The sequence below is a fragment of the Monocercomonoides exilis genome (genome assembly GCF_001643675.1).
Source record: "Monocercomonoides exilis strain PA203 chromosome Unknown scaffold39-1025343, whole genome shotgun sequence".
In the NCBI taxonomy this organism is placed as follows: Eukaryota; Preaxostyla; order Oxymonadida; family Polymastigidae; genus Monocercomonoides; species Monocercomonoides exilis.
Window position 1 is genome coordinate 254,351 of NW_027150584.1, and position 26,972 is coordinate 281,322.

The 26,972-nt window shown below is 36.1% G+C and overlaps 5 protein-coding genes across 5 annotated transcripts; 3 read left to right on the forward strand and 2 right to left on the reverse strand.

Annotated features, from left to right (window-relative positions):
* Nucleotides 1-1,001: 1,001 nt before the first annotated feature.
* Nucleotides 1,002-5,078, reverse strand: MONOS_16307 (putative Ubiquitin carboxyl-terminal hydrolase; the record flags this gene model as incomplete). The annotated part of the gene is made up of 3 exons (XM_067869220.1): nucleotides 1,002-4,531; nucleotides 4,581-4,811; nucleotides 4,913-5,078. The coding sequence occupies 3 exons, from the start codon at nucleotides 5,076-5,078 to the stop codon at nucleotides 1,002-1,004; spliced, it is 3,927 nt and encodes a 1,308-aa protein (XP_067722938.1).
* Nucleotides 5,079-9,911: 4,833 nt separating this feature from the next.
* Nucleotides 9,912-10,664, forward strand: MONOS_2045 (uncharacterized protein; the record flags this gene model as incomplete). The annotated part of the gene is made up of 1 exon (XM_067871941.1): nucleotides 9,912-10,664. The coding sequence occupies one exon, from the start codon at nucleotides 9,912-9,914 to the stop codon at nucleotides 10,662-10,664; it is 753 nt and encodes a 250-aa protein (XP_067722939.1).
* Nucleotides 10,665-11,054: 390 nt separating this feature from the next.
* Nucleotides 11,055-12,045, forward strand: MONOS_2046 (uncharacterized protein; the record flags this gene model as incomplete). Its single annotated transcript, XM_067871942.1, has 1 exon — nucleotides 11,055-12,045. The coding sequence occupies exon 1, from the start codon at nucleotides 11,260-11,262 to the stop codon at nucleotides 12,043-12,045; it is 786 nt and encodes a 261-aa protein (XP_067722940.1). The 5' UTR covers nucleotides 11,055-11,259.
* Nucleotides 12,046-14,837: 2,792 nt separating this feature from the next.
* MONOS_2047 (uncharacterized protein) lies at nucleotides 14,838-15,287 on the reverse strand (the record flags this gene model as incomplete). Its single annotated transcript, XM_067871943.1, has 2 exons — nucleotides 14,838-15,019; nucleotides 15,167-15,287. 2 exons carry the CDS (start codon nucleotides 15,285-15,287, stop codon nucleotides 14,838-14,840), a joined length of 303 nt encoding a protein of 100 aa, XP_067722941.1.
* Nucleotides 15,288-19,103: 3,816 nt separating this feature from the next.
* Nucleotides 19,104-25,397, forward strand: MONOS_2048 (uncharacterized protein; the record flags this gene model as incomplete). Its single annotated transcript, XM_067871944.1, has 2 exons — nucleotides 19,104-19,413; nucleotides 19,603-25,397. 2 exons carry the CDS (start codon nucleotides 19,104-19,106, stop codon nucleotides 25,395-25,397), a joined length of 6,105 nt encoding a protein of 2,034 aa, XP_067722942.1.
* Between the last annotated feature and the right edge of the window lie 1,575 nt (nucleotides 25,398-26,972).

A 26,972-nucleotide genomic window follows, 5' to 3' on the forward strand; every position in this document is an offset into this window, starting at 1 on the left:
AATTATATTTTTTCGTTTCGTTTATTTTTGAGGATAAGAATTCTCAGCAGTCTATTCACTCTTAATTGCAATATAAATTTTTTCATTGTTTTTTCAAATCCTTGATAAAATCAGTTGATTTGATTTTTTCACATTATTGTTGTTCATTATTGTTAACAAAAACATTTCAAATAATAAAACCAGTTCGCTGTGCACAATGTTGGAAATATTTCGAAATAAACGAATTGGAACTTTGAAACAACAACAAACTAACCAAAAAACTTAAACACAAAAAAACAAAGAAAAACTTAATAACACAAATTAAAAAAACAATTTTAAATAACTTTTTGCAACATCTGACGATTAACAAAATTAAATACAAAGACATCTTTTTCTTTCAATCAAACACAAACATATTTATTTTCAATTTCATTCTCAAGAAATTCTCACTAATCATTATCAAATTGCCTAATATTCTGAACAATGAAAGGTCAAATAAAAAGCAGTACTATAACAGCTAATTCATGAAATTAATGACAATTCCAAACAAAAAAGATTACAAATACTTCAAGTCCAAAAACAAACTTGACTGTTTTTCTTTTGTTTTCCATCCACTCACCCCTTTCTGATATTTCTCTCTCTTTGACTCAAAAAGATCAAATTCAACAAAGAAAAAAGACAGATACAATGATAAAACATCACTTCACACTCTCAACCACTCTCATTTTCGAAAATCTTATCCAAAAATCATTGAAACTCTTCACAACACCCATCAAAAAATGAATCTCTATTTAGACATATATCGATAAAATGCGGGACAATAACCAATTCAATAATAGGGACATTATAGGGACAAAAACCACAAGAAAACAATCGGATTCTAACTGTTGTGCACCTGGGAGGCTGTTTGTCGTATCCAGGTCCGGATAAAGCAGCCCGAAGGCTGCAATATCTGAAACGAACAGTCATGTCCAGCACCCTTCCGATAGAGTGCCAGCTAAGCATGCACAACAACTAGTTTCTTAATTAGGGACACCAAAAGAACAGTTTTGAGATTCATTTAAAGATGAAGAGTTAAGAAGAAGATCAAATCTCCTTGAAAGAAGATCTTGAGAAGATTGAGAAAGAAGAGAAGAGTTTGATGATGTGATATCAGAGTGAAATGACTTTCTTGATCGTTGTACTTTTTCTTTCATCGTTGAAGATTCGAGGGCAACCAGAGAGCGTTGAGGAAGATATCCAACAGCTGAAGCACAGACAAATGAGCCTTTGCGCTCAAAGAATAAGTAGTCCTTCATGTGAGGGACTGACAGTGAAGGCCATGAAATTTGCTGAGATGGCACATACTCTTCAAAGTACCTCTCATGCACAGAGTCATTGACAGATGATGTTGATGGAGAAGAATTAGTTGAGGATGATTCAAAAATGTCTTGTTGTGATGATGATGAAACAGATGTCGAAACATTCATATTGTTTTCGAAGAAGTTGATTAAGTCATGAAGTGTAGTGATGTGTTCAGTTGATAGGTTGTTGTTGATTGTATTCACAAGTGAACCAAATTCACCATCGCAAATATTCTTTCCGTGGTGCTCAGCGAAGAAGTTGAGTTGTGTATTTTTCTTTTTGAGAAGTTTGGATTGTTTTGAGAGGATGAAGTGAAGAAGGAAGCGATTTCGGTTGTGTGGACCCGAATCGCAGAAGAACTTAAAAGTGTGAGTGTCTGTGAAGAAGTGTCTTTTGATCACAGATTCCAGACACTCAATGACAAATCTGTGATCATTTGAGAGGCAGTCGGAGAAGAAGTTGAATGTTCGTTTTATTTGTTGATTATTTATTTTTTGTAGAGAGATGATTGTGAATTGAGAAACTTGTTGATAGTTAAAGAACTCTTGTTGAAGTTGATTTTTTCTAATAGGGAGTTTCCATTTTTCTTTAAAGTCAAAGACGAAGACTGCTTCTCCCTCTTTCAGATTATCAACAGTAGATTGATAATGTTTTCGTTGCATTTCTGCAACAAGTCTGTGTTGTCGAAGAAGTTTCAGAGTGTGAAACTCAGCAGAAGAAAGTCCATTTTTGTTTTGTGAAGATTTGAGTTTATTCTCCAAATAGCTCAACTTCTCACACATTCCACAAAGATCAGTGCGCCTTTTCGCTTTGGAGAAGTTGGTGGTGAGTTTGTAGAAATGGGAAAGAGAAACTTTAATATTTGTTTCTTCTGAAAACTCTTTCCATAATTTCGTCTTGGGCTTGAAGATTAATCTCTTTTCATTGGGAGAAAAGATGCCCGTTTTCTTTCTTTTATCTTTCAGTGCTTCCAATCTATATGAAGATGTGATTGACGAAGAAAGTTGTGAAATGGAAGTTGTTCGAGGAGGTGGTGTGATGAATGATGATGATGATGATGATGATGATGATGATGATGATGATGATGATGATGATGATGATGATGATGATGATGATGATGATGATGATGATGATGATGATGATGATGATGCAGTCGAAGTTAGTGTTGTTGATGATGATGTTGATGATGTGTTATTTAAATTGTTAAAATTTGATGTTTCTGAAGAAGAAGAAAAACCACCAAATTGAATTGATGAAAACGTTGGTTTTGTTTTTTCTTTGGTATAGAATGAGAGTGATGGAGTGTAACCTTGTGAGTAAAGATCCTTCCATGCCTTTGTCCAATTTTCGATGTTCAGTTCTGTCACATCAGCGTCATTACAGATATTCCATATGAAGTTGTTTCCACTCTTTCTTTTGATGACTGCAATATAATGTCCATTATTTTGATTCAAACTCTTGAACAGAATTTGTCCTGAAAGATGATAAATAATCGTTTCCTTATTGTTCTTTTGGAGATGTTGAATACTTTCAATTGAAAACCCTTTGATAAATGTTCGCTTGTTAACACGATCAGTTTCAATCATAAGCGTTCTTGAAGGAGCAGAGCTAGCAGAATCAGTGCATTCGTGACAGAGGGCAAGCACCTCTGGAAATGCAGCCATTTCCTCCCATCGAGCAGTACAGCATTTCTCTTCACATTCATCGCAATAAACATTGTTCTTTCCGTTCAATATCTCAGTTGAAAAGAGAGAAGATAGACCTTTATGAGGAGAAGATGAATTAATAACTACATTGTTGACAATTTCATTGAAACGTGATGAAATTTTTTGGCATTTTTGGCATTTGAAATGAGTGATTAAAACAGGATTGAAGGTGTCCTTATTTATCAACTCATCTTTTTGAAGAAGTTGGTAAAGATTGTGAAATGCCTCAGCCACGTTTTGCTGCTGTCTGCCGCCATATCCACATAAGTCTTCCCATTTGTTGATCAGTGATGGGACCCACGAACGCACAGTCGTTCCATCTTTTGCCAATTGTTGGCAAACACTAACAACACGCGAAGATGTGTTCTTTATTGCTGTATGTTTTTTGAATAAAGATGGTTTGCGTGTCATGATTGAAGATAAGCATTGAAGAAGAGAAGCCAAATAGCATGTGTTGCCTAAGTTTGGCAACCCTTTTGCTATTTGTGATGATTTATTTGAAGAATATAATGAATTTGAAGAAGATTGAGAATGAGAATTATTTTTTGATGAATTTTCATTAGCATTCTTTTTTGAAATATTTTTTGAAGAATTGTTTTGAATAGATATTTCATTATTTGAAGATTGAATGCTTTGTTGTTGAACTGTTGAAGTGTCATTCTCTTTCGAAAATGATGAAAGAAGATTCCGAAATGCTAGTGGTGGAATTAATGTGGGTGAAGCGGCATAATCAATTAATTGATCGCTAACCCATACACAATCGTTGAAACAGGAAGTTGAAGATTCTTCAATGGAAGAAGAATGTTTATTTTCTTTGTGCTTCTTTTTGATAGATGAGGAAGAGGAGGAAGAGGAGGAAGAGGAGGAAGAGGAGGAAGAGGAGGATGATGAGGAAGATGAGGAAGATGAGGAAGATGAGGAAGATGAGGAAGATGAGGAAGATGAGGAAGATGAGGAAGATGAGGAAGATGAGGAAGATGAGGAAGATGAGGAAGATGAGGAAGAAGAAGAAGAAGGTAATAAAGAATAAGAATAAGAAGAAGAAGGAGGAGGAGGAGGAGAAGAAGAAGAAGAAGAAGATGTTGATGATTTTTTTGTTTTGAAGAATTTGTGGATTGGAATTGGAGAAGGAGACGAATAACGTTTATGACATGATTTATCAATTTTTCTTTTTGTTGATCCCCTTTCTCTCCTTTTTGGAGTGCTGATTGGAGCATCAACATGTTGAGAAGGTGAAGAATTTGTTAATGAAGAATTTTTTTCTGAAACGACATTTAATTTTTTATTTTGTTGTTGTGATGTTTCTGATGGAGAAGATTGTTTTTTATTTGAAGCAGAATTTTCAGTAACAATCTCTTCTTCCCAAGCTTCTTCATCAATAAATCTGGCGTAATCTGGCTCAGCTCGCTGCTTTTTCTTCACTGATTGAAGAGAAGTTGAGGCTTCAGTGGAATGGGCTAACATCCAGTTGTTGCCCTTTTCCCAATCCTGTTCATTTAAGCCTTAAACAAACACAGAAAATTATTCAAAAAAATTCAAATAAAAACAAACCACTTTTGCAAGACGGAAGATGAGGTTTTTGAGGCGGGATGATAAACCCTTGGTTTTTCTTCAGCGTTTGCTTCGCGTAAATAAATTTTCCCTCTGTGACATCATATCCATAGTCCTGTAAATCGGATAATGATGTGTTGCGGGAAAGCGCTTGCAGCATTGTTGTCTGAGTGTGCAACGGAGCGTTGTTGTACACAACAGACAGGTCTTCCAGCAGCTTTATGTGATATTCTGTTTAAAAAATATAAATAATTAGTAAATAAATAAGAAAATGACAACAATGACAGTCCATAAATTTTTCCATATAAAACTTGAAAAAATTAAAATCAAACCGTTCAATGTCTTCAACAAATCGTTAATTACTGAAGATGATTGCCTGTAGTTGTAAAACAGAAAGACAAGCAATGAATCCACGTCATCTCCACCGATTCGTTCAATTTCTTTCCAAAGAATTTTTGATCGTGAATTAAGAGTTGATTGAGGTTTCGAAAAAGACATTTTTGTGAAATATTTAATTTATAATGGAATTTTTAATATAAAAAATCCTAAAAATTCCGTAGTCATTCACTGTTTTTTTTATTTTCATTTTTATTATTTTCTATTCATTTTTTCTTTTTCACAATTTATTTTTCTCAAAAGATTTATAGAAATGCAAAAAGCTCATTAGTAAAATCACAAAATAAAAAAAAAAATAAATACAAAAAATTTGATTATCAACAAAATTTAATATTTAACTGATTTTCTTTTCTTTTTTTATAAATGAATATTGAGTTGTTAGATTTCAGCAAAAAATATGTTTTTTCAAGAAAAAATTTAATGAGAGATGATAGTTTAGTAAAACTTTTTGATTTTTATATTTAAACTCAATGGACAAAATTGCAAATATATGTATGGATGACTAATCAAAATATTTCCAATAACAGATAAAAATATTTTTTTCACAAATACAACCTTGAAGACATTATATGTTTTTTCGATTTATTCGTTCAAAATCAAATGTGGAATTTTTTTTATTTGCGCAATAATGATGAAACATTTTTTGTTCAATTTTTCAACTTTTGAAAACCTACTCAAGATAATTTATTCTTTTCTTATTTTGTTGATTCAATCAAGTGAAAAATAATAATTCATTTTCAAAACTTTCATTAATAAAAGTCAAAATTTAAAATTTCTTTCAACAAAAGTGGACATACAACCAAATCTCTCACAAAATTATTTCAGAATGTTAAATTTTTGTGAAAATAACAAATGAGAAATAATCGTTTCACAATACCAAAGTCAGACGATTGAATGTTAATATAAAAAAATTATGGATATGATCATAAGGAAAAAATATTTTTAAGGTATCCCACGATGGTCACACCTTGGGTGGCATTTTTTTTGCACGAATCGATTTGTTGTTATGAAGGTGCGTGAAACATGTCAAAAAAGGGGGCACCAAGGTGTGACCTCTTTTTCGAAAAATGTATCTCAAATTTTCAGATCAAAAATCTATGAAAATTTTTCGCTTTTTTGTTCTTTCAAGAACGAGAAAATGCTTATATTCTATTAGTGTTCATACGCTTCATAATTTTTAAAACAACATTATTCATTATAATTGGTTTAAAAAATATGTGTTTTGAACTCTTTTCAATGAGAAAAAATTCCATAACTTTATTTCAAAATGTTCTTTCAACAATTTTTCTCCACATTGACGTTGCATCGAGGTTTGTTTTTTGTTATTTTATGATAAAAACACATGTTATAAAACAAAGCTTTCTTCTAGACAATCAACATGTGTTCTTTTATTGTTTTAAGTGAAAATATTTGTATGATGGCTGTGGAAATGAGGCTATTTGGCGAAAAACGAGTGAAGTGCAGTTTGGTCTTTATTTATTTATCTTTATATGAACATTTGCTTTTTGATGTTTTTTGTGTTTCTTTCAGGGCAGGAGGTGGAAATGAATGAAAATGAATGAAGGCGGGATATCTCGTTGTGCAGGGCGACTATCGAGTTGGGAGAGCGAATTCATATGGAAAGTGCCCAGGGTGAAGAGATTGGGAAGGGAATTGGAGATGATATTTTCAGACGAGAAACAAGGATATTTTTCAATGAGAAAGATGAAATTGAAGAAAATGCATGAATTTCACATTTTTCAGAAGAGCAAGAAATCGATGCATTTGATGGAGAAACAACTGATGGAAAGGATGATTTGCGAATCAGATGATGAAACACTTGAAAAAGGAAGGAATAATGAATTTTTATTGGAGGGAAACAGTTGCCAATAGAATATAAAACAGAAAATTGCATATAAAAATGTTTAGAAGGTTTGTTGTTGTTGTTGTTGTTTGAAGTGATTATTATTTTTTCATTCAGGATGTTGAAAAAGCGAAGGATTATATGGCTTTGAAGAAGAAGAAGAAAATCAAGGAAGAAAAATACAGATAGATGAAATGCGAGATATTTCGAAGATGCCTGGCGTTGGGCATTGGCAAAGAATTATTTTTGAGGAAAGATGATATTTTATGAAAGAATGGAAGCGAATGTGGAAGAGATGGAATTTAAAAGGAGAAATGAAAAAATGCCAAATTCATTCATTTTTATGTTTGAAAGAAAGAGATGCAAACTGATTGAGTGAAAGATTCAGTGGATGCTGCTCACCAGAAGAACATAAAAGAATGGGAAGAAGAGAATTTCAATGAATATCTCAGTTGATGTAAATTGACACTCATCTTCTTTATGTCCAACAATTAATCATTTCATGACATTCATTCATCATCTTCTTCTTCTTCATAATCAATTATTTCAACATCATATCATACAGTTTCTTCTTCTGTTTTCTCTTTCTCTTCCTCGTCATTTTCATCCTCCTTGTCCTTCTCTTTCATTTAATACGCCTTTCATTCACTGCCTTCTCTCAACAAGCAGATCTTCTCTTGTTCCTTCTTCATTAGCTCTTCAATATTCTCCTCTTTCTCATCTTTCATCTTCTTTCAATTTCCATTTCGCCACTCAACTCTTTTCTCCTTCTTCCACCTCTATTAATCATCTGTATCCAACAGGCATTTACTCATTTAACACATCGCGCACTCCTTCTTCTTTTAATTTTTCTTATTCATGTTCTTATTCATTTCTAATTCTCGTCATCAACATCAGCATCTTAATCAACAACCACAACTTAGCTTCAAAACATCCCTCAAACCTTCTTCTTTTTCTTCTGTTATTCTTTCTCTATCAACTCCTTCCATCTCCACTTCTTCTTTATCGTCTTCCCTTTCTTTCCTTTCTCCTTCTTTCCCTTCTCTCTCTTCTCTCTCACACATCCCTTCTCTCCCTCATTCTTTTCTCACTCAATAGCTTCTTTCTCATTCAACTTCACCTGATTTTCCTCCTCCTCCGCTGCCTCTTTTTGATGAAGACAACGAATTTTCAAACATTTACACAAGAAAACTTCAATTGAGACAAAACAAACTGAGATGGGGGCAGAGAAACAAACAAATGTCGAACAAAGAGCAGAGGATGCTGGCTATTTTCACTGGAATGTATGAGAATGGGAATGATGGGAAAGATGGAAAGGGAAAAAGAGAAATGCTGTGAGAGGAACAACAGGAATAACAGCGATGAGGGAGAGAGAGAAGGAGAAATGGAAAGAAAAACTGAAAGAGAGAGAAAGAGGGAAAGGAAAAGAGAAAGAGAAACGAGAGAAATTTCCTGGTTTTAAGCTGTTGGGTGATTGGGTGGAACATCTTGACACAGACGAGGCGGTCGATGAATGTGGAGTCAATCCATTGACACTCGAAAACTACTCATCCTTTAACACAATCAACACATTTGGCTTTCCTGGCTATGCAACCAATCTCATTGACGATTTCCTCTTTGAGCAAGTGCTGAACAACGGCGATGGTATTCTGCGAAGAAGATTCGGCTCGCTTGCAAACAGCCTCATTTCGAGCAGAGAACTGTCTGTTTTTCAGTCAGACGCGATCAGAAGGGACTTTATGGCTGGCGCTGTTAGAGAGGGCTTTGGAGATCCACTCTGGCTGTGTGAAAGAGGAGCATCCATCCAGAAGCTGGTGAGGTTGTCTCAAGCTTGTTATTCGTTGAATACAAAAGCAGCATTTAGTGAGTCATTGGCGAATCTGCCAAGATTTGGGGGGAATATAAACACATATGAAAACCATTCTGCTTATAAAGCCAATGAAAAATTTTCGAACTTGATCAAAACTTGTTCGATGAAAGTGCTGAATAAACTGCAGACATTTGTGATGAACTCACCTTGTTCATATAAAAGCTCCTTATTTCCGGTGTGTAGACAACTGACACGAGCGCTTGAACTGCTGAAAACAAAAACAGAAGTCGAAAAATACCTTCAAAATGAATCAAACTCTTCAATTATTCCTTCTTCTTCTTTCTCTTCCAATTCAGAATCCCTTTCAAGCTCCTCTTCTTCTTACTCTTCTTCTTCCTCTTCTTCTTCTCCTCCTCCTCCAAATTCTGTTCTGAAGCTGCTATTACATCAATCCATTGCATCCACCACTTCTCAGCTCCAATCAGCAAACACACGGGCATTTGGCATTTGGCTGCAGATTGTTCCGATGACAGACGATTTGACAGAAGAAGACGTGTTTCCGGTGGGCGAATGTTTGTGTGGCAGATACAGACAGATGAAACAGAACAGACATGAACATAGACATATTCATGGAAATAAACATAATCATCGACATCAATGCAGAAATCATCATCATCATCATCAGCATTCTTCTGAGAAGAAGAATATGAGAGAAGAAAAAGAAGAAACGAATGAAAATGGAGATGATAGCAAAGAAGGTACAACTGAAACAGAATCTGTGTGTTCAACTTGTGGTGAATTCTCTTGTTCTTCATGTTCTTCATCATGTTCTTCTTCATCTTTATCTTCTTCTTCTTCTTCTTCTTCATCATCATCTTCTGATTCTTCTCCTTCTTCTCCTTCACCTTCTTCTTCTTCTTCTTCTTCTTCTTCTTTTTCAACATCGTCATCAAAAACAGTCTCAGTCAAATTATACAAGAAAGAAAACATAGAAAACGATTCATCTTCATCTTCCTCTTCTTCCGAACAGTCAGAAGTGAATTCATCACAAGAAAGAGCCGAAAAAGAAGAAATTGACGAAAACATCAGAGACTTCAAATGAAAACATGCTCCGCGTCTGCCGCTTCCTGTGATCCTTCCGCCACAAGAAGCAACCCTTCAAAATTCATCTTTTGTGCCTCGAAGACAAAGACAGAGAAAAAGCAATCAAAATTCAACATAAACCTTTTTGACTCATTCAATTGCTGGCATTGGCACAGGAACAGGCACATCTCCTTCTTCAATGCAAAATGAATCTTTTCTTTCTCTTCATCAGCTATTTCCTTCTCCCTCTCCTTCATCTTCCCCATCTTCTCCAGCTGTTACTGACCCCTCTCTCCACCCCAAACCACCTCATCGTTCTGAAATTGCTATGGCTCGCTGCATAAGAGCGATGCATCCTCTCCTCCGTCGATGCTATCTCAACCGCTGTGCACAAGTGGCTGCTGCTTCTGGTGCCTCACGTTCTTCTTCTTCTTCCTCTTCTTCTTCTTCCTCCTCTTCTTCCTCGTTGCTTCGCTCTTCTAGAAACAGATTTCTGACAGGCAAAGAGCAGCAGATGAGGAGGATGCAGCAACAGTTCGGAAGAAGAAGAAAAAGACGATGTTTTGTTCTCCCTCCCGATGTGTTTGAGGCACTGCCGCTGTTTGCAGAGTTTCGGATGGTGGAGCGGTATGCGGAGAATCTGGAGAAGAGGGAAAGAGAAAGAAAGAAAGAAGCAAGGAACAAGAAAAGAGAGGAAAAAAGAACAAGAGAACAAATTAAGTTGATAAAGGCATTAAAGCATGTTGATAAAGGAGATCACAATGATGATGAAAATGAAAAAGAAGATAAAGCAAAAGCAGAAGAAAACGAGAGTTTATCATTGATGAGAAGAAATTCTTTGAAGGAATCGAAAAAAAAGGAAGAAACTGAATGCCTTTCTGTCAGCTCCATCATCAGTGATGAAGAACAGCGAAGAGAGAAGAGACACAAACAGAGAGAAAAAAAGAGATAAATGCGAAAGTATTACCAGGCACTTGAGCTTCAACGTGATTGTGTTGTGAATGAAGTGCTTTTGATGTTCATTCCAAACAAGCTGATTTCTCCTGCACCGATTGACGATCAATAAAAAGACAAGGAATTAATGTGAGTGCTTCAAAAATGAGGGGGATGGCGAAAAAGGGAGAAAGAAGAGAAAGAATGGAATAATTCTTTGAATGAAAATGGAAACAAGGAAGAAGTTAAAGGCGATGAAAATGATGGAAAAGATGAGCACAAAGAAGATGATCGCTCAAACAACGGCGAAAACGAAGAAGTGATTTTGATGGATTTAATGAACAACCCCAAAGCAGTTGTTTCAAAAGCAAATATTATCAAACGGAAGAAGAAAAGAGTGCAAACGCCAAAGAATCCATAAAAAATGACAAAATACTTGAAGCGAACAATAATGAGCCAAAACAAGAGCCACTTTCATCGCAAGTCCTGCAAAAACAGCAGCAACAGTACACAACACCATCACCTTTTCCACAGCCAAAACAATACTCTTCAGCAAGAGATACCTTTGGAACGATGCACTTAACACGAGGGAAGCAAAAGGAAGGCGGATAGAGATGGTGAGAGGAGCTATTGGTGCCTCAACAACGCTTCCGTCACCTGTTGTTGTTGTTGGAGGAGGAGGGGTAACGTTGGGTGTGATGGGGATGAAGGATTTGAACAAAGAAGTGACAAGGGCGATGCAAGATGAGTTTCAGAATGAGAAAGGGAAAGTGGACGATGAAGAGGAGAAGGACACGTTTAATTCATTGGAATCAGATGATCAGAGAGAAAAACTGCTTCGGCTGATGAAACAACAGGAAATACAGAAGAAGAAAAAGGAGAAAAAAGAAGAGCGAGAGCGCAGGAAAATGGAGAAAATGGCGAAGAAGATAGAGGAAAAAGACAAGAATCTATTTAGCAGCATCCAAGGAATACTACAATCACACCTTGAGACATACACGCCAACCAACCAGAAAGAGAACAAAATGGCCAGCGAGACGCAACAAGAGGCGAAAGAAAGCCAAACGCCAATTTTGACCAGAGAGCGGAAATTTGACTGCACGTTGATTGATTTATCTAATTCTGTCTTTGAAGATTTGAGCGATGAATTGGATGTGCCCCTCCGCTATGTTTGCATAAAAAGCGAGGAAAACGAGCAATTTGTGTGGAAGTTACAGGAAGTGTCTGTGTATGCAGCAGTCGAAGAGAGGCAAACGAGGGCTCGGTTGAATCTGATGAGTGCGCTGAAGAGCGGGAAAAAGCAAAGCTGTACAGAACTGCGAAGAGGAAACAGAAGAAACACACAGAAAGGGATAGAAAGGAGCAGGGAAAGGATCGCCTCTGCTGTTTCAGAAGGATAAAATGATAAGAACATTCAGTCAGAGCAGCGTGCTTGGAAGAAGAGATGCTCTGTCGAAGCTGTTTTCTTCGCTTTCGTTCTCAAAGTTGGCATCTTTCTTCACATCGCAGAATTCAATGGCGATGGATCTGATACAGAAATACCCTGCCCTCAATTTGGTTGCGCCTTTTGATTCAGCTGCTGATTTTGCCGCAAATACAAAAAATGTTCTTCTCCTCTTTCTCACTGAACTTCATCACTTGTCAATTCTTCCTTGTTAATGAACATCCAACAGTAATCTTCTCCTTCTCTCTGAACATCTTTATCTCCTTCACTGCAATCCAAAGCTAAACAACTATCTTCGGCTAATCCTGTTGCTCCTGGTTCGCTTCCTCCCCTTTTACTGCTTACCGTAACTTCTTCTCCTTCTCTTTCATTCAACTTTCATCGAGTTCAGTGCCAGACCTCATCTTTCGTTGCAACGTGGAAAGATGCATAGATATGCTTATTCAAATAATGAATATCAGCTGAAAGAGTATTACGACGGAAGCGATTCTCCAAAAAGCAAAAAATTATTTGTACGTTATCAACAACTGAATCAATTCTGGCTTTTTCATTTAGATGCTGAAAGAAGCACAGATAAAAACGAAATAATGTTGAAGTAATTTTTGTTTGGAATGAATGAGTTTGAAAATAGCCTTCGGCAGATTTCACAGCAGCGAAACCACGGGGAATTGCAGAAAATGAAATGAGGAAGAAAAGAATTTTGAGGAAAAGGCATATTTGAAGAGAAATTATAGAGATTCTTGCTCTTATTTGATACGAACAAGTTGAAATCGGAATGTTGAGGAAATAAATGCTTTTGAAGAATTTTCTGATATGATCGAAGAGATGAATATTGAAGAGGAGAAATCGACGATTTCTTAAAGCAACGAGCTTTGTTTTCGTTTGATGAAGAAGCGAAATCAAATTGAAAATGACAAAGAAATGCTTTTATTTGAGATGACATTAAGGATTTAGAAAAAAAATAAATTTCAAATGAAAAGAAGATGAAAGCTCAAGAATTTTTCAATGATATGGAAAATGGAAGAAATTTTAATGAAATTAGAAAAGGATATCGTTTCCTGTGATTTTTGCATCAGCTGCGCTGAAAGTGAGTGTTTGAGAAGGAACAAATGTTGAGGAAAGGAGGGTGAGAGAGGCGTCGTGGAGGAGGGAGATGAAGCCATTGAGGGCATACTCGACGTTGGCACATGGGGTCTGTTGGGGTCTACCAAAGGAATAAGCTTCAATTCCACTTCTGAAATCAATGTTATTCTGGGCAATGAGAGGGAATCAGCTGTTGAACTCAGATTTATCTGATATGTCACTGAATCTGTTTTCGTAAGATGAATCCTATGAATGGAATAAATAGAATGGAAATTTGTTGGCCTAATAAAGGAAAGGGAAAAAATAGAAAAATGACTATTATAGTTCAATTAGTTTCAATAATTTTGTTTTCCTATCATTTTTTCTGTTCTTCTTATAAACTTTCTCTTTGCAATGTTGTATTTTGCCAATTATGAATTTGCAATTTTTTCTTTTGAAGTTTTTTTTATTTATTTTTGGCTAATTTTTATTGAACTTGATCAAAAAAATCTTTTTGCACTGAAATTATCAAAAAGGTATGTTTTTTTGCATATAATAATAAAACAAATACATATGACAGAAATAAAAGCTAAATACTGTAATAAATCAAATTAACTCTTTGATCAATAAATACCACTATAGATTATATTTTTTCGATTTTTGATCTTTTTTTATGATATCAAAAAAAATCACCCATATGATATCTTTGATCTCATCCTAAAAAGAGTTCTGTTTTTTTCTGTTTCAAAAAACAAAAATAAAAAAAAACATGAATATAATAAATAAATTAGAAAAAAGGCTAATTCTTTAACAAAAAATTTCAAGATACTATCAAAAACCAATAAAGTCGTTCCCACACCTTTTTGTGTTTTTTCATTTTTCTCTCTTTTTCAACAACCATCTTTTCGTTTTTTTATGCAATCAAGAATATGAATATTTTTCAATCCAAAAATTTTCCTTATATTGAAATATCCAATTCGCAACAGAAATAAATTACAATGTGCCAAAGATGATATTTTATATCCTATTTGTGTTGTGTATTTTCACAGGAATGATCAAATGCAGTTGCTATAAAATACTTTCCATCACAAGGTGCTTTAGGCATTTTCATCTTTCAGAAGATATTATATTTCCGTACAATTCAGATGGAAAACTGAATTTAAAATATTGGTTTAACAATTAAAAATTGAAATTACAAAAATCAATATTATTTATGCTATGAACAAACCATGTAATGATTATTCAAGCATTTTTAAGGTGATGTATTCTTTTCTTGTTAGCGCAGTTTTCATGCAAATACAATAAAAAAGAATTTGTGTTTTTGTCACTTATAATTAAAATAATGAAATTTTTCTTTATGAAAATAAGTAACAATTAAAAACACAGGTGTAAGCAACAGAATCCATTAATGTTCTAAAGCCATATAAGAAGATATGCGAAAGTACAAATTCAGTCAATGATCGCACCCATTATTTTTTTAATTTTTTCATTTTTTTAATGGAACATGATAGACGAAGTTTCGCCAAATAACAATAATTTTAAAATAATTAGAAATAGTGAGCTTTTCATTTACAATTTGAATTTTTGCTCAACTCGTCTGTCAACTTGATTATATCTCGCCAAGAAAAATTGAGGAAAAAATGGGTGAATGAATTTTCAAAAATAATAATTTTTAATCATAAATAATTAATCAACTTCCATGGGGTCAAATTCTGATGCACTTGCACCGTCCCCAGCTCCAAGTGAATCTGATTCTTTAAATTCTGTCATTAGAAGAATGTCATCTTCATCAAATATATCAGATTCTTGTTCTGATTCTGTTGTGTCACTTTCTTCACTTTCAGATTCATCCAATTCATTTTCTTTTTCTATAAAATCATACATGATTTCCCACATTTGATCCTCAAATTATATTTGAAAATTTCTTCTTACTAGCCACATTGATAAATTGTCACCAAGACACTTTTCTCTGCATCCTGTTTTTTAGAAGAATTTCCGTTAATTCATCCACTAACCTTCGACAGTGTTTGTGCAGGCATGTGAAATACTGTTTTTGAATTCTCGTTTATGACAGACAGTATCATGAGCGTAACCATAATCTTTCAGTCTGGCATAAGCCATCCATTCATCGCTCATGATCCGAGTTCCAGGAAGAATTTTAGCTCGTGTTATTGGAACAAATGGGTCATTCTTGCTATATGGCACAATGATAATGTGGTTCTTTACTGCACCTCCCTCTGGTTTCCTTTCCACGGCACCAAATATTCAGATTTGCATCTTTTTTTTCCTTGCCCATTCTTTCTGCTCCTCCATTCATCTTCGTCGATCTCCACAATTCTTCCCTGCCCTCCCATGATAGCTTGATTTATGTTCCATAATGATGTGCATCTGGATCTGATAACACTCGTCCTACAGTGAATCGTGTTTTCACTAATTCCAAGCAGTTCGCCAACGTGTGCGGCTGACATACCAATGTTATAATATAAAACAATCATCAAAAACATTCTCTGTAGTATTTTTCAATTTTCCAAAGATGCATTTTTTCAAAACTGATTATTTTCTCCCACATTTTCCGCATCTCCATTTCTTGTAATATTTGCCTACGAATGTGAATATCTTTTTGCATGAACGAAGTATTCATTCTGGAGCTTCTCCTTCCAGCACATTTTCGAAATACCATTTCCATGCAGTCATTTCATCAGAAAATGCATTGTTGAGTTCACAAAAATGTGTTTTTATGTTCATTTTGTGTGATAAATACATTTGATGAATGTTTGATCAAACCCATAAATACTTGAAAATGTACATTTTTCGAATAATAAAATATATATTTTTGACAACTTTCCGCATGTTTTTTGGATATAATTATTGTTTCAAAATTAATAATAAATCATTATAAATAAAAATAAACTTAATCCAGACGTTCCCATTTCTTTTGATCTTGCCATTTTGATTAAGTTTCGAGAATATTCATGAGTTTATTTCGGTTCCAAAATTTCAAAATACGAAGAAAACAACAGCACGAACATTTCGAAATATATTGACATAAATAAAAGTATTGTATTTGTCAAACCATTTTATTCTCTTTATTTAACATTTATTTTCTTTGAAAATAGTTTCGTTCTCTGTTGAAAGTTATTCGACTTTATTTGAACATTTTTCGATTCTGACAGAAGGATTTCGACTTTGAATAATTTTTGGTGTAATGATTACAGGGAAAAATAAATATTTGTTTTTGTGTCCAAGTTTAATGACTGTTGAAAACGAATTAAAAGAATCAATATTAAAATCAGCCTGGACATTAAACAGTTGCGTCTATTTGGTAAAAAATAACCCTTATGTTTTTTAACATGGGTGATTCTTTTTGAAAAGTCACAAATGTTTTATTTTCAAATAAATCAAAAATTTCATATTTTGCTCAAATTTCTGTTTCAGCTTACAAATCTCCTCAAGGATGTTTGAAATAGCATATTCAAGAAATAGATTCCATGTTTGTGAAGTTTTGTTGATGTTGACAAAAAAAAAGAGCAAAATATGAAATTTTTGATTTATTTGAAAATTAAACATTTGTGACTTTTCAAAAAGAATCACCCACATCTGAAATATTAAGCAATATTATATGGGTGATTATTTTTGATGTCATATTTTTCCATTTAAAATTTTCGGTTCGAAAAAACTCCTTTGAATAGCAGTGAATGAACATTGAGAAGAGAATAGGCATTTTCAAGAATCCATCATCATCAATTCAGCTTAAACATTTGTTTTTGAAACAGTTGAGACTTATTAAGCACTTGAAAACAAAATCTTTTCCCAATGACAAACATTTTTTGTTGAAACAATACACCGAAAAAAGTTATGATTTCAAAAATAATTACCCACATGTATATATATCCCTTTATTACTCTCTGCATTTTCCTGCAAATAAATGTTTTATAGTTGAATAACTCAAAACAGGTGATTTTCCCAAAACAAATAATATAATTCTTTGATCAAGAACATATTTTTTTTGATTATTATCACGAAATCTGATCTTTTTTCTTTTTTTGATGAGCAATAAGATTTTTCGTTTTTTCGTGTTATTCTTTTTATGTACAACGTTTCATTTTCCACTAGCAGAAGAAATCGAGAAATCAATCATTGAAAATAATACTCATTCAATCAAAGATCATTTTCATCAATTTTCACAAAAGTTCGTTTGTTCAAAAAAAGATTTATTCGATCCACACTCAAATCATGAAAGAAAAATTCGATTTGAAGAAAATCCACATACGATGAATATTCCACGCTTTCATTTCACTATTTTGAGTTCATTGTTTAAAGTATACAATTCATCATTTATACTCACAACTTGCATCTTGGAGCAAAAAGGAGCATGCCTTGTAGAAGCTAGCAGTCTGTCCTATATTTGTATCGATAAATGTCAAGTCCAGTCCAAAAGCGTTCATCAAAACGAGATGTTCAGTATAGCTGGTTGTCGAGCATTTTTTGTTAACATTTCGGTTATGTCACTCCTTCATTATAACCTTATGCCTCGCCTTTTTTCTTCTGGAAATTTTTGCAAAAAGAGTTTTTCTAATGACGGAAATGATATGATTTCTGTTGCATCATCATCTTTTTCTTCTTTTTCTTTGGGTAAACTACCTTTTATGAACTCAGAACTTTCTTCGTATCTGTGTGTTTCATGTTGCTCATTTCTCAACATATCTCAGTCTTTAATTCACAAAAACAGCTTTCCAAAGCAATTACTTCTTCCAAAAGAAAAAGGAATATGTTCCTTATTTGGATGCGAGTTTCAATACGTAGACAACGTAATGAACGGAGGAATTGCAAGCTCACATAAAGTATCACACGTATTTAATACCTCAATCATGCAATGTGTGAGAACGATGATCAGCGAAACACGAGTTGAAGTTAATGAAAACAGGTGCTTTGAATATTCTTTATTTGCAAACCAACATGTGGATAGTTATTCTGCTGCAGATGAAGGATTTCACACATGCGGAGGAGCAATATTGTTCAATGGTCCATCATCCACATTTGAAGTAAAAAGTTGCATTTTCGAGGTTTGATTCGTTTTTTTGTTTTCAATCAAAAAATATTAGAGTTTTTGAATTTTAATATTTTATCTTTGTTTTTTCTCTTTCTTCCTTTTCCAACATTTTATTACAGAACTGCACTTGCAGCAGATGGGGTGGTGCAATTTGCGTGTTCGATTCTCTCAGCACGATAATTACAAATAATTCGTTTAACAAATGCATTGGCAAGAGGGACAACGACTTTCCAGGTTCACATGGGGGTGCAATATTTATTGGCAAATCTCAATGCTACGACATTTCCCATATACTATGCAAAAATGGAAGAACTACATTCCGAGGAGGAGCTTTGTTCTTGAACTATATGGGTACATCATCATCAACCATCTGTAACTTGAATCAGCTGCAGAACAATTCTCCAATTATCATTCAGAATATTTCATGCTCGAATTACTCTTGTGATACTGAAACAGGAGGAGGAATGTTTATTGATTCTTTCATCCCATCGTTTTTTATCATGAGTGAATGTTATTTTTTCAATTGCTCTTCAATATCATCAAAAGGAGGAGGCTTTTCCATTGTGACCAATTCTTTTGAAAAAAATGAAAAATTTTGCTACTACTCCTTTTTTGCAAATAATTCTGCCTCTCAAGCATCAGATGTGTATTTGAGTGATTCGGGCAAAAATATTAAAGAAAGTCCGTTTGTTGAATGTTATTCATTGACAAGTGGAGAGAGCAGATGTGAAAGCTCTTGGCAGGGTGCAAAAAATGACTGGCTGCCAAATGGATTTCTTGTGAGATATGTCATTCCAGATGGAGGAAACAATAATGCGTTCTGTGGGCTGACAGTTGAGGATGGTTGTGATTCATTGAAATTCACACTTGAAAATGAATTAACAAAGAGCAGAGGCAGAATCATGCTTATTGAGGGAACATATGAGATATCCGAATCAAATGGTCATGTTGTGGATGGGAAGAATATTTCTATTCATGGAAGTGGAAATGACTTAACACAACTGAGTCCAGTCCAGGTCGCAGCAAATCAAGTATTTCTGAGTGTGGATGATGGGATGTGCAAACTGTCTTCTTTGAGCATTGTGTTTGACTCACATGAAAGTTCAAGATTGTTCCGACTGAGCTCCTCAAATTCTCAGTTATTTCTTCAAGAGCTTGTCATCAGCACCCCATTGAACCAGGAAGGCCATCCCTCAAAAGAATATTTGAACAGTTTGTTTGAGGTGAATTTTGCCAACTTTCGAATGACTGACTGCATTGTCAAGAACATCTTGTCCAAGTCCAGTCTCTTTCAAGAAATCTCTTCTGCTTCATTGTTGTTAATATCTTCATCTTCTCCTTTTTCGAACAGTGATGAATCCTTTGTTGCAAATTCCAACTTTTCACATGTAACAAAAACAGAAGGAGATGGAGCAGTGTTGTCAAAGACAATCAGTGAGGGAGAGTCATTTTGTCTGTGGAACACAACAATCGAGAACTGTGAATGTTCGAGTGGGAGTGGAGGAGGGATCAGGATTGACATGGCATCATCAACCAGCACCTTCAGAATGGGATCCTCCTCACATCCAACCACACTCGATTCATGTTCATGCAGCAAGTGCGGAGGAGGATTGTATCTTTGGCTGGAGGATGAAGCAGCAGACTTTGTGATTTCATCATTGAATTTTGTGGGTTGTGAGGCAAGAGAGGGAGGGAGAGATATCTTTGTAAATGGGAGCGACATGAATGGCAAGACAATCAGTTTGGAGAAGATTTGTATTTCACTGGACGAGTTTGGATATGACGAATTGATGGGATTTGATAGAAGTCTGAGTGAGATGGGCTTATTTCCGTTGAATGTGTTTTTTGAGTCATTCCAACCACCAGCGCATGTTGGAGGAACTGTAGGAAACTGGGTTTTTGATTCGAATTTTTGTGGATTTAGCAATTTCCCATGCCTAACAATAATGCATGCAACTCAGATCAGATTTGGTTCCTCAAAAAGGCAGATTGTTATTAGAGAGGGATATGAACTGGATGAGGAGATGATGATGGATGGACCAGTTTGGAATATCTCATGTGAGGAAAAGGGAATGGTTGTTGATGTGCATGCACCAGCAGAGCTCTCCAATCAACGGCTGCTGAGTGTTTCCACCGAGTGCTCAATATACAACATATGCTTCTCTCTTCCTTCTTCTCTCTCAAATGCCCACTCTTTCATCACACTCCCCACTTCCACTTCCTCTCTCACTCTTTCGAACTGCTCATCAGTGACTTCATCATCTGAGTCAGGGAGTAAGATTGGATTCTGTTTTGTGAGTGTGGTTGGAGGGATATTGAAGTTGGAAATGTTTGAGACAAAAGGAACAATGGCATTTTCATCACATTCGTTGATTGAAGGGAAGGGGAGCAGTTTTGTTATGAATTGCGTTGAATGCGTTTTTGAGGGAATCATAAAAGAGAATGGAGATGGAGCTTGTATTTGTGTTTGTGCTGAGGACGAGTCAAATACCCATGAATCAGAAAAGAAACAACTGATAATTGACAACTGCACATTGAATGGATGTTGGGCAAAGGGAAGCAGAGCAAAAGGGGGAGGAATGCATGTGTGTCTGAGAGGCAATGATGAAATGGTTGTGAATGGGTCATCGAAATTTGATGGGTGCTGCGCAGGAAAGAGGGATGAAGGAGAAGAGGATGGTTTGGGAGGAGGAATTTTTCTATCATTGGAGGATGAGGCAACTCAGTTTGCATTTGGGGATATGAGGTTTGTGAGGTGCAATGCCTGGAAAGGGAAGAACGTGTTTGTGAATGGGAGCTCTCTGGATGAGGTTGTGGATTCAGCGCATTTCTGTTGGGAGATGAGTGAGAAGGAAAAGTCATCAATGGAGGAGCTGTGTGGGTGGGAGAGAAGCAGCACAGGGGTTGGGTTTGTGATTCCACTTGTGGTGTATCTGTGGAGCAACTTCTGTGGGAGTGGATTTGTCGATGGACAGGAAGGAGGAGACTTCAGTAGATGTGGATTTGCTGCTGCTCCATGCAGATCTATCTCCCATCTCATCTCCCTCAAATTCACCCCACTCCCTGGAAGTACTTCTGATGATGATGATGGATTGTCCATCTCAGTGTCTCACATTTCCTCACTCACCTCATCCCTTTCCCTTTCGCCTTCTGTTGAATCAGAACAAATCTCAATGAAATTCATTGGGAAAGACAATGAGTCAGGGATTTGTGTGGGTGATGATCCGGTTGGAAATGAAGAATGGATGATCCATTCGACCATCCATCTTTCATTTGAGGTTCTCTCCTTCTGCATCCCAACAGCATTTGCCCATCGCAGAACATTCATCAGATCATCAACATCCTCATCGTTTCTACAAATGAAACACTGCTCTTTCACCCCTCAAAGTTCAAGCGACTATGTCTCATTCACTTTGTTGAGTGTTTCAGAGGGAAGCATGTTGATTGACAATTGTTCACTGTCTTCGCTTTCATCCACTCGCCCATTTCTCCTTGTTTCACATCCTTCTCAATCAATCGCCATTTCCAACATGACAGTCTCGAATGTCTCGATATCTTCGTGCTCTCTTGTATCATTCGAAAGAATACCATCTCATCTGCCTGTGAATTCATCTGCTCACAACGAAGTGTCTGGCAAGCCTTGTTGTTCCCTCAAAATCCAATCATCCTCATTTGCCAACGCTACATGCTCTGGTGACTGTGCAAGCATTCTTTGCCTCGGAGTGTTCGATGCGATGGAGAGTGTTGTTGAGAAGTGCACATTCAGCCGGTGTGTGAGTGAGACGAGTGAGAGGGGAGGGGCACTGATGATGAGTGTGAAGAGCGAGGAATCATCGGTGGAGGTGAGGCAATGCTCATTCACACTCTGCAGATGTTCAACAGTCACTGGGAGAGGAGGAGGAATGATGTTTGATTGTGTGGATCTCTCATCTCCATCACCAGCTCCTGATGAACCATCTTTTCTCCCGCTGAAAATATCAGAAATCCGATTCACAATGAATGATGTATTTGTGGGGAAGGACATATTCATCAACTGCCAGTCGATCGAGCAGCAGATCAACGAAACACTTTTTTCTCTCGACTTCACCCAGGAATCGCTCCAATCGAACCAGTCCATCTGTGCGAGTGATGCTGATGAGCAGAATGTGGACTTAATCCCCTTGATCACCTTCTTGTATGCACCCCAGATCTTTGTGTCTCTTGATTCTGCAGACACTCGCCAGTGTGGATTGTCAACAAACCCCTGCAAGAGCATCTCATCTGCTGTTCACCACATCCAGCCAGGATTGCTCAATACCATTTTCATCAACACCACATCCACAATCCTCTCAGAAACAACAGTGCATGGGCTGTCCATCCTGCCTTCAACAAAGCAGCAGGCAACAATCCAACTGAGCATATCCATTCCACACACTGGAGATGCCCAGAGCGTGGTTCTGTTCGAGGATGATTGCACAGTTCGCAACAGCTTGATATCATTTGCCTCTTCATTTGAGGCCGCACACTCAGCTGTATTCGCTGAATCGAATGGTGTGTTGGAAGTGTCTCAGTGCACATTCACAGCAACGGATGCCTCGTTGGAGCTGGATTCACATGTGATAGCTGTTTGGGGAGGAATACTGAAGATGAGCGAGACATCGTTCAGCTGGCTGTATTTTGCAAAGCCCTTGCTTTTGTTTTCTGATGAATCAGAAATTGTGCTTTTCCAAATGACTCTGGACAGTCTCACATCGACAGCTGATGTTGTGGCAATTGGATTGAGCGCAAATGTTTCGATTGAAAAAATGAACTGTTCCAACATCTCATTGAATAATGGCTGTCTGATCTCAACGAAAAAAGAAGAGCTGAATATGAATGGAAATGGAAGAAGTGTTGAAGACATGGGAAATCTCAGAATATCCATTGCAACATTTGAGAATATTTCATCAAATGAGAACAGCAATAACAACGGGAGTGTTGTGAGAATTGAGAGGAGCAAGACAAGTGTGAATCTGATAAATTGTTCATTTTCTTTTTGTTTGCTTTCAGCTGAGAAAGGAAGCCAGTTGTCCGTTTCGGAAAGTTCTGATGTTTCAATTGTTTCGTGTCTGTTTGATGGCAAAACAACAGATGATCCAGTCAGCCACCAGAAGAATAATGATTTGGAAGAAGATGAAGAAGAAAATGACAAAGAACATAACCCATTATGTTGTTGGAATGGATCAGTTGTGGATGTGAAGTCAAGCAATGTAACAATGAAAGACACCACAATCAACAACTCAAAGAAAGGAGGACTTTCATTGTCAAATGGAAGCTTGGAGATTTTTGAAGGAAAATATGAGGGAAACAATCCATCGATTCAGAATTATCCATCAGCAAGAAGGAACATTCTATGTGAAGGCTCTTCAGAATTGAATGTTGTAAGTTTGAAAGGAGGAGATGGAGTGAAAGATAATTCATCGTTGTGGATATTAGATGGAGGATGTTCATTGGAAGGGATTGTCGGAGAAAGAGCATCTCCCTTTTTCATCCCGAAGGTGGAGAGTGTGTCATCTGAGAAGTCTGAAGAGAAAGTGAATCTTGTGTTCAGAGGATCACTTCTCCTCCCTTGCAATCTCTCATTCGAAACAGTTGCAGCAGAAGGAGATGAAGAGGTGGTTGAGAAGCATTTGCTTGATGAAAGAGAATTCATATCAGAAGAAGAGGTTCATGGGTCTGTTCCTGTAGAAACAATTGAAGGAGTGGCAAGTGGAGCAGAAGTGTCAGTTTGCATTCTGTTTGGAAATTCTGATTTGCCTTCATCAACTGACCCATTCATTCTCAAAAATAAAAGTGAGCACAAATCAAATGGAGATGACAAATTAGTTGAAGGAGGAAAAGGATCAAACTCTTTTTGGGTTATTATTGCGATTGCATGTTCAGTAGTAATTGTTTTACTGGTAATAATTGTTGCATTGGTAGTTCGATGGAGAAAGCAAAAGAGAAGGACAGAAGAACTGGAAGTTATTGTGAATGACACAGTGAGGAAGGATCCAAAGGCGTTTGAGATGGTGACGATGGAGATGTCACCTGAGGAGCAGTGGAGGAGAGCAGAAAGAGAAGCTGAGAAGAAGAATGAGGAGAGGATAAAGAAGAGAGTGTATGAGAATAGCTTGGGACATTCAGAGTCATCGGAGCATTTGTTGAGTGAGAGTGGCTCCACTGAATACATATTGGGAAAAGATTCAGACAAGATTCCTGATTGGGCATTGGAAAAGGTTGAAGAAGAGGAAATTAGAAAACAGACTCCATCACCATCAATTTCTTCAACACGTTCAACTGACACAGAATCAACATTTGTTCGAGGAGAAGATCTGTGTCCAACTACCTCATCGATGTCGAATCTGGTAGATGCAATGGCCTGCTCATCTCCTCATGAGAAGTTGATTGTTGATCTGAGGGATTCGATGTTCATGCTGCTGCATGGACGGAATAAGACAAAGGAGATGGCGATTGGCACTCTTCAACAAAGAGAGCAGACAGCTGCTCAGATCCTGTTCTGGGTGGCTAATCTCGCGCTACACTCATTTGAAGAAATGGAAAACGGATTATCTTCTTTGGCAAATCTGAGTCCTCATATCATTCTGTTCTCAGAGCATATGGTCATCTGTATCGCTCTTCACTCTGATTGCTCATCAGACTCAGATACCTCTTCCATCTCTTCATCAACTGTTGTGACGTCTGCTAGCGATGATGATGATGATGATGATTCCCTGCCCTCATCTGCCTTTGAGGAGGAGGATGATTTCAAAAAAGAGTGTCTAAGGTGGAAGGCACCAGAGCTGCTGATCAACAAGAAGATGGGAGCAACAAAGGAGTCAGTGGTGTTTTCGATTGGGATGATGCTGTGGGAGTGCTTGACACTTCGGATCCCATTTGGAGAGTATGAAACGGAAGTTGCCGGACAGAAAATAATCAACGGAGAAAGGCCAGATTTTGATCATATAAGACACTCTTTGTTGTCGCATTATATCGAGACGTGCATGTCAAGTGATACGTCTAAAAGGCCAACACTAATGAACATGAAACGTGAGTTTATTTCACGTTTTCCTGGGGGCGGTCACACAATGACAATGAGCGACGCGATAGATTTCTATGACAGATCCGGTGTTGCAAATGTGGAAAGCAATAAACAATCGGAAAAGATTGAAATTGAGAATTCAGAAATATCGTATTGAATGATTCCACCCATTTTTTTGTCACTGCAAAATCGAATCCTATGAAAGATGTTAAGAGACAACTAGAAATTTGTTGGCTTATACAATCAAAACAGAAGCATTGAATTCATCATGGATAATAACATATTCGAAAAGTGAATATGGTGAAACAAGAAATAGAATATGAGCAAGCTTTTGCTTAAGGGAGCTTGAAAAGCATATTTAATGAAGGTGGAAAATTGTTTATTTTCTTTCAATTCGGAAGAGTTGGAAAAAATGTGTAATCTGACTAGGATTTATCTTCATTTGTGATTTTGTTATCGCATCAATATATCCATGTCATATTTTTTGTGTAATGCTTTTTGAAATAAATGATATAATTTCATCTTCATTCCAGTTAATCAAAAATAATTTTTTTTATGGAAAAAATATTCCAAATTTTGAAATTTTAGCTTCTCGAAAGCAACCCCTTATTTGAAATCCTTATGAAATTAATTCATTTTGGTCGACGATTTGCAGATCATGAAATAATAGTTACAGCAACTATGCTCTTAGAAAAACAATGGAAATTGATTTGTAATCAGCATAGGAATAAAATGAATTTTCGGTTGGTTACTTAGAATGTTGTATCTTTCATTTTGCGTAAAACTTTTGAGAAACCAATTAATATGTTTTTCAAAATAATTGAAGCAGAAATGCATTTCTTAAATTTCCGCTTTTAAGAACGTTTGGTCATAGGATTATTGATTGATAAATGGAAATGAAATGCCAGTTCAATTGTACTGAAGGGATTTATAATCTGTTATCATTTAGTAAATGTGAAGACTGCTATGAAAAACAATAAACTGCTGCAAAAACAACATGAACACTTGTTTTATCAAAGTTCAAAATGCCATTGATTCGACAATCCATGTGCCAAGAGCAAACGATAAAAAAATAGGTTTCAAACAGATTTTCAGATTGTTTTTGAGTATTTCTGGTTCGTCAAACACACAAGCATTAACAAGAAATACGAATGTTTCCACATTTGATCTGATAACAAATCTTTCCGAATATTGTGTTCATGTCAAAAGCTTTTCTATGAAGAAACTTTTAAAAAGAAATTGCAACTATTTGTTTCTTCACCAAATGCGAGTGTTTCTGATGCGCTTGTCAATCCGATAAATAAGTGAAGAAAAAGTTTGTTCCAGAAGTTATTGACATAAATGCTTCAATTCATTTTAGAAAAGTGCAATTTGAACCGAAATGATTCCAACTGTTGATGGCATGGAATTTTCAGCCCAACAGGTGAGAAGTACGCTATTACTGAGGCTCCCAAGTAAAAATTCACTCATCTAAAGCAGTGAAGGTTAAATATCAACTCTAACAGATTTATTTCAGTCAGAGTTTGAATGAAATGTTTGTTTGCTGATTAACGTGCAAATTTCCAAAGTAAATTCGCTGAAAATAATTGCAGATAAAGAATGTGTATCTCATTTGCGCAAGCAAGAAAATTCTATTTGAAATAATGTTGTCATTGTAGAGGCGGAAGAAGAATGAAGGTTCGTCAATTCTCTTCAAATTGAAATTGCTTAATAATTGTCCTCGTCAGCGTAG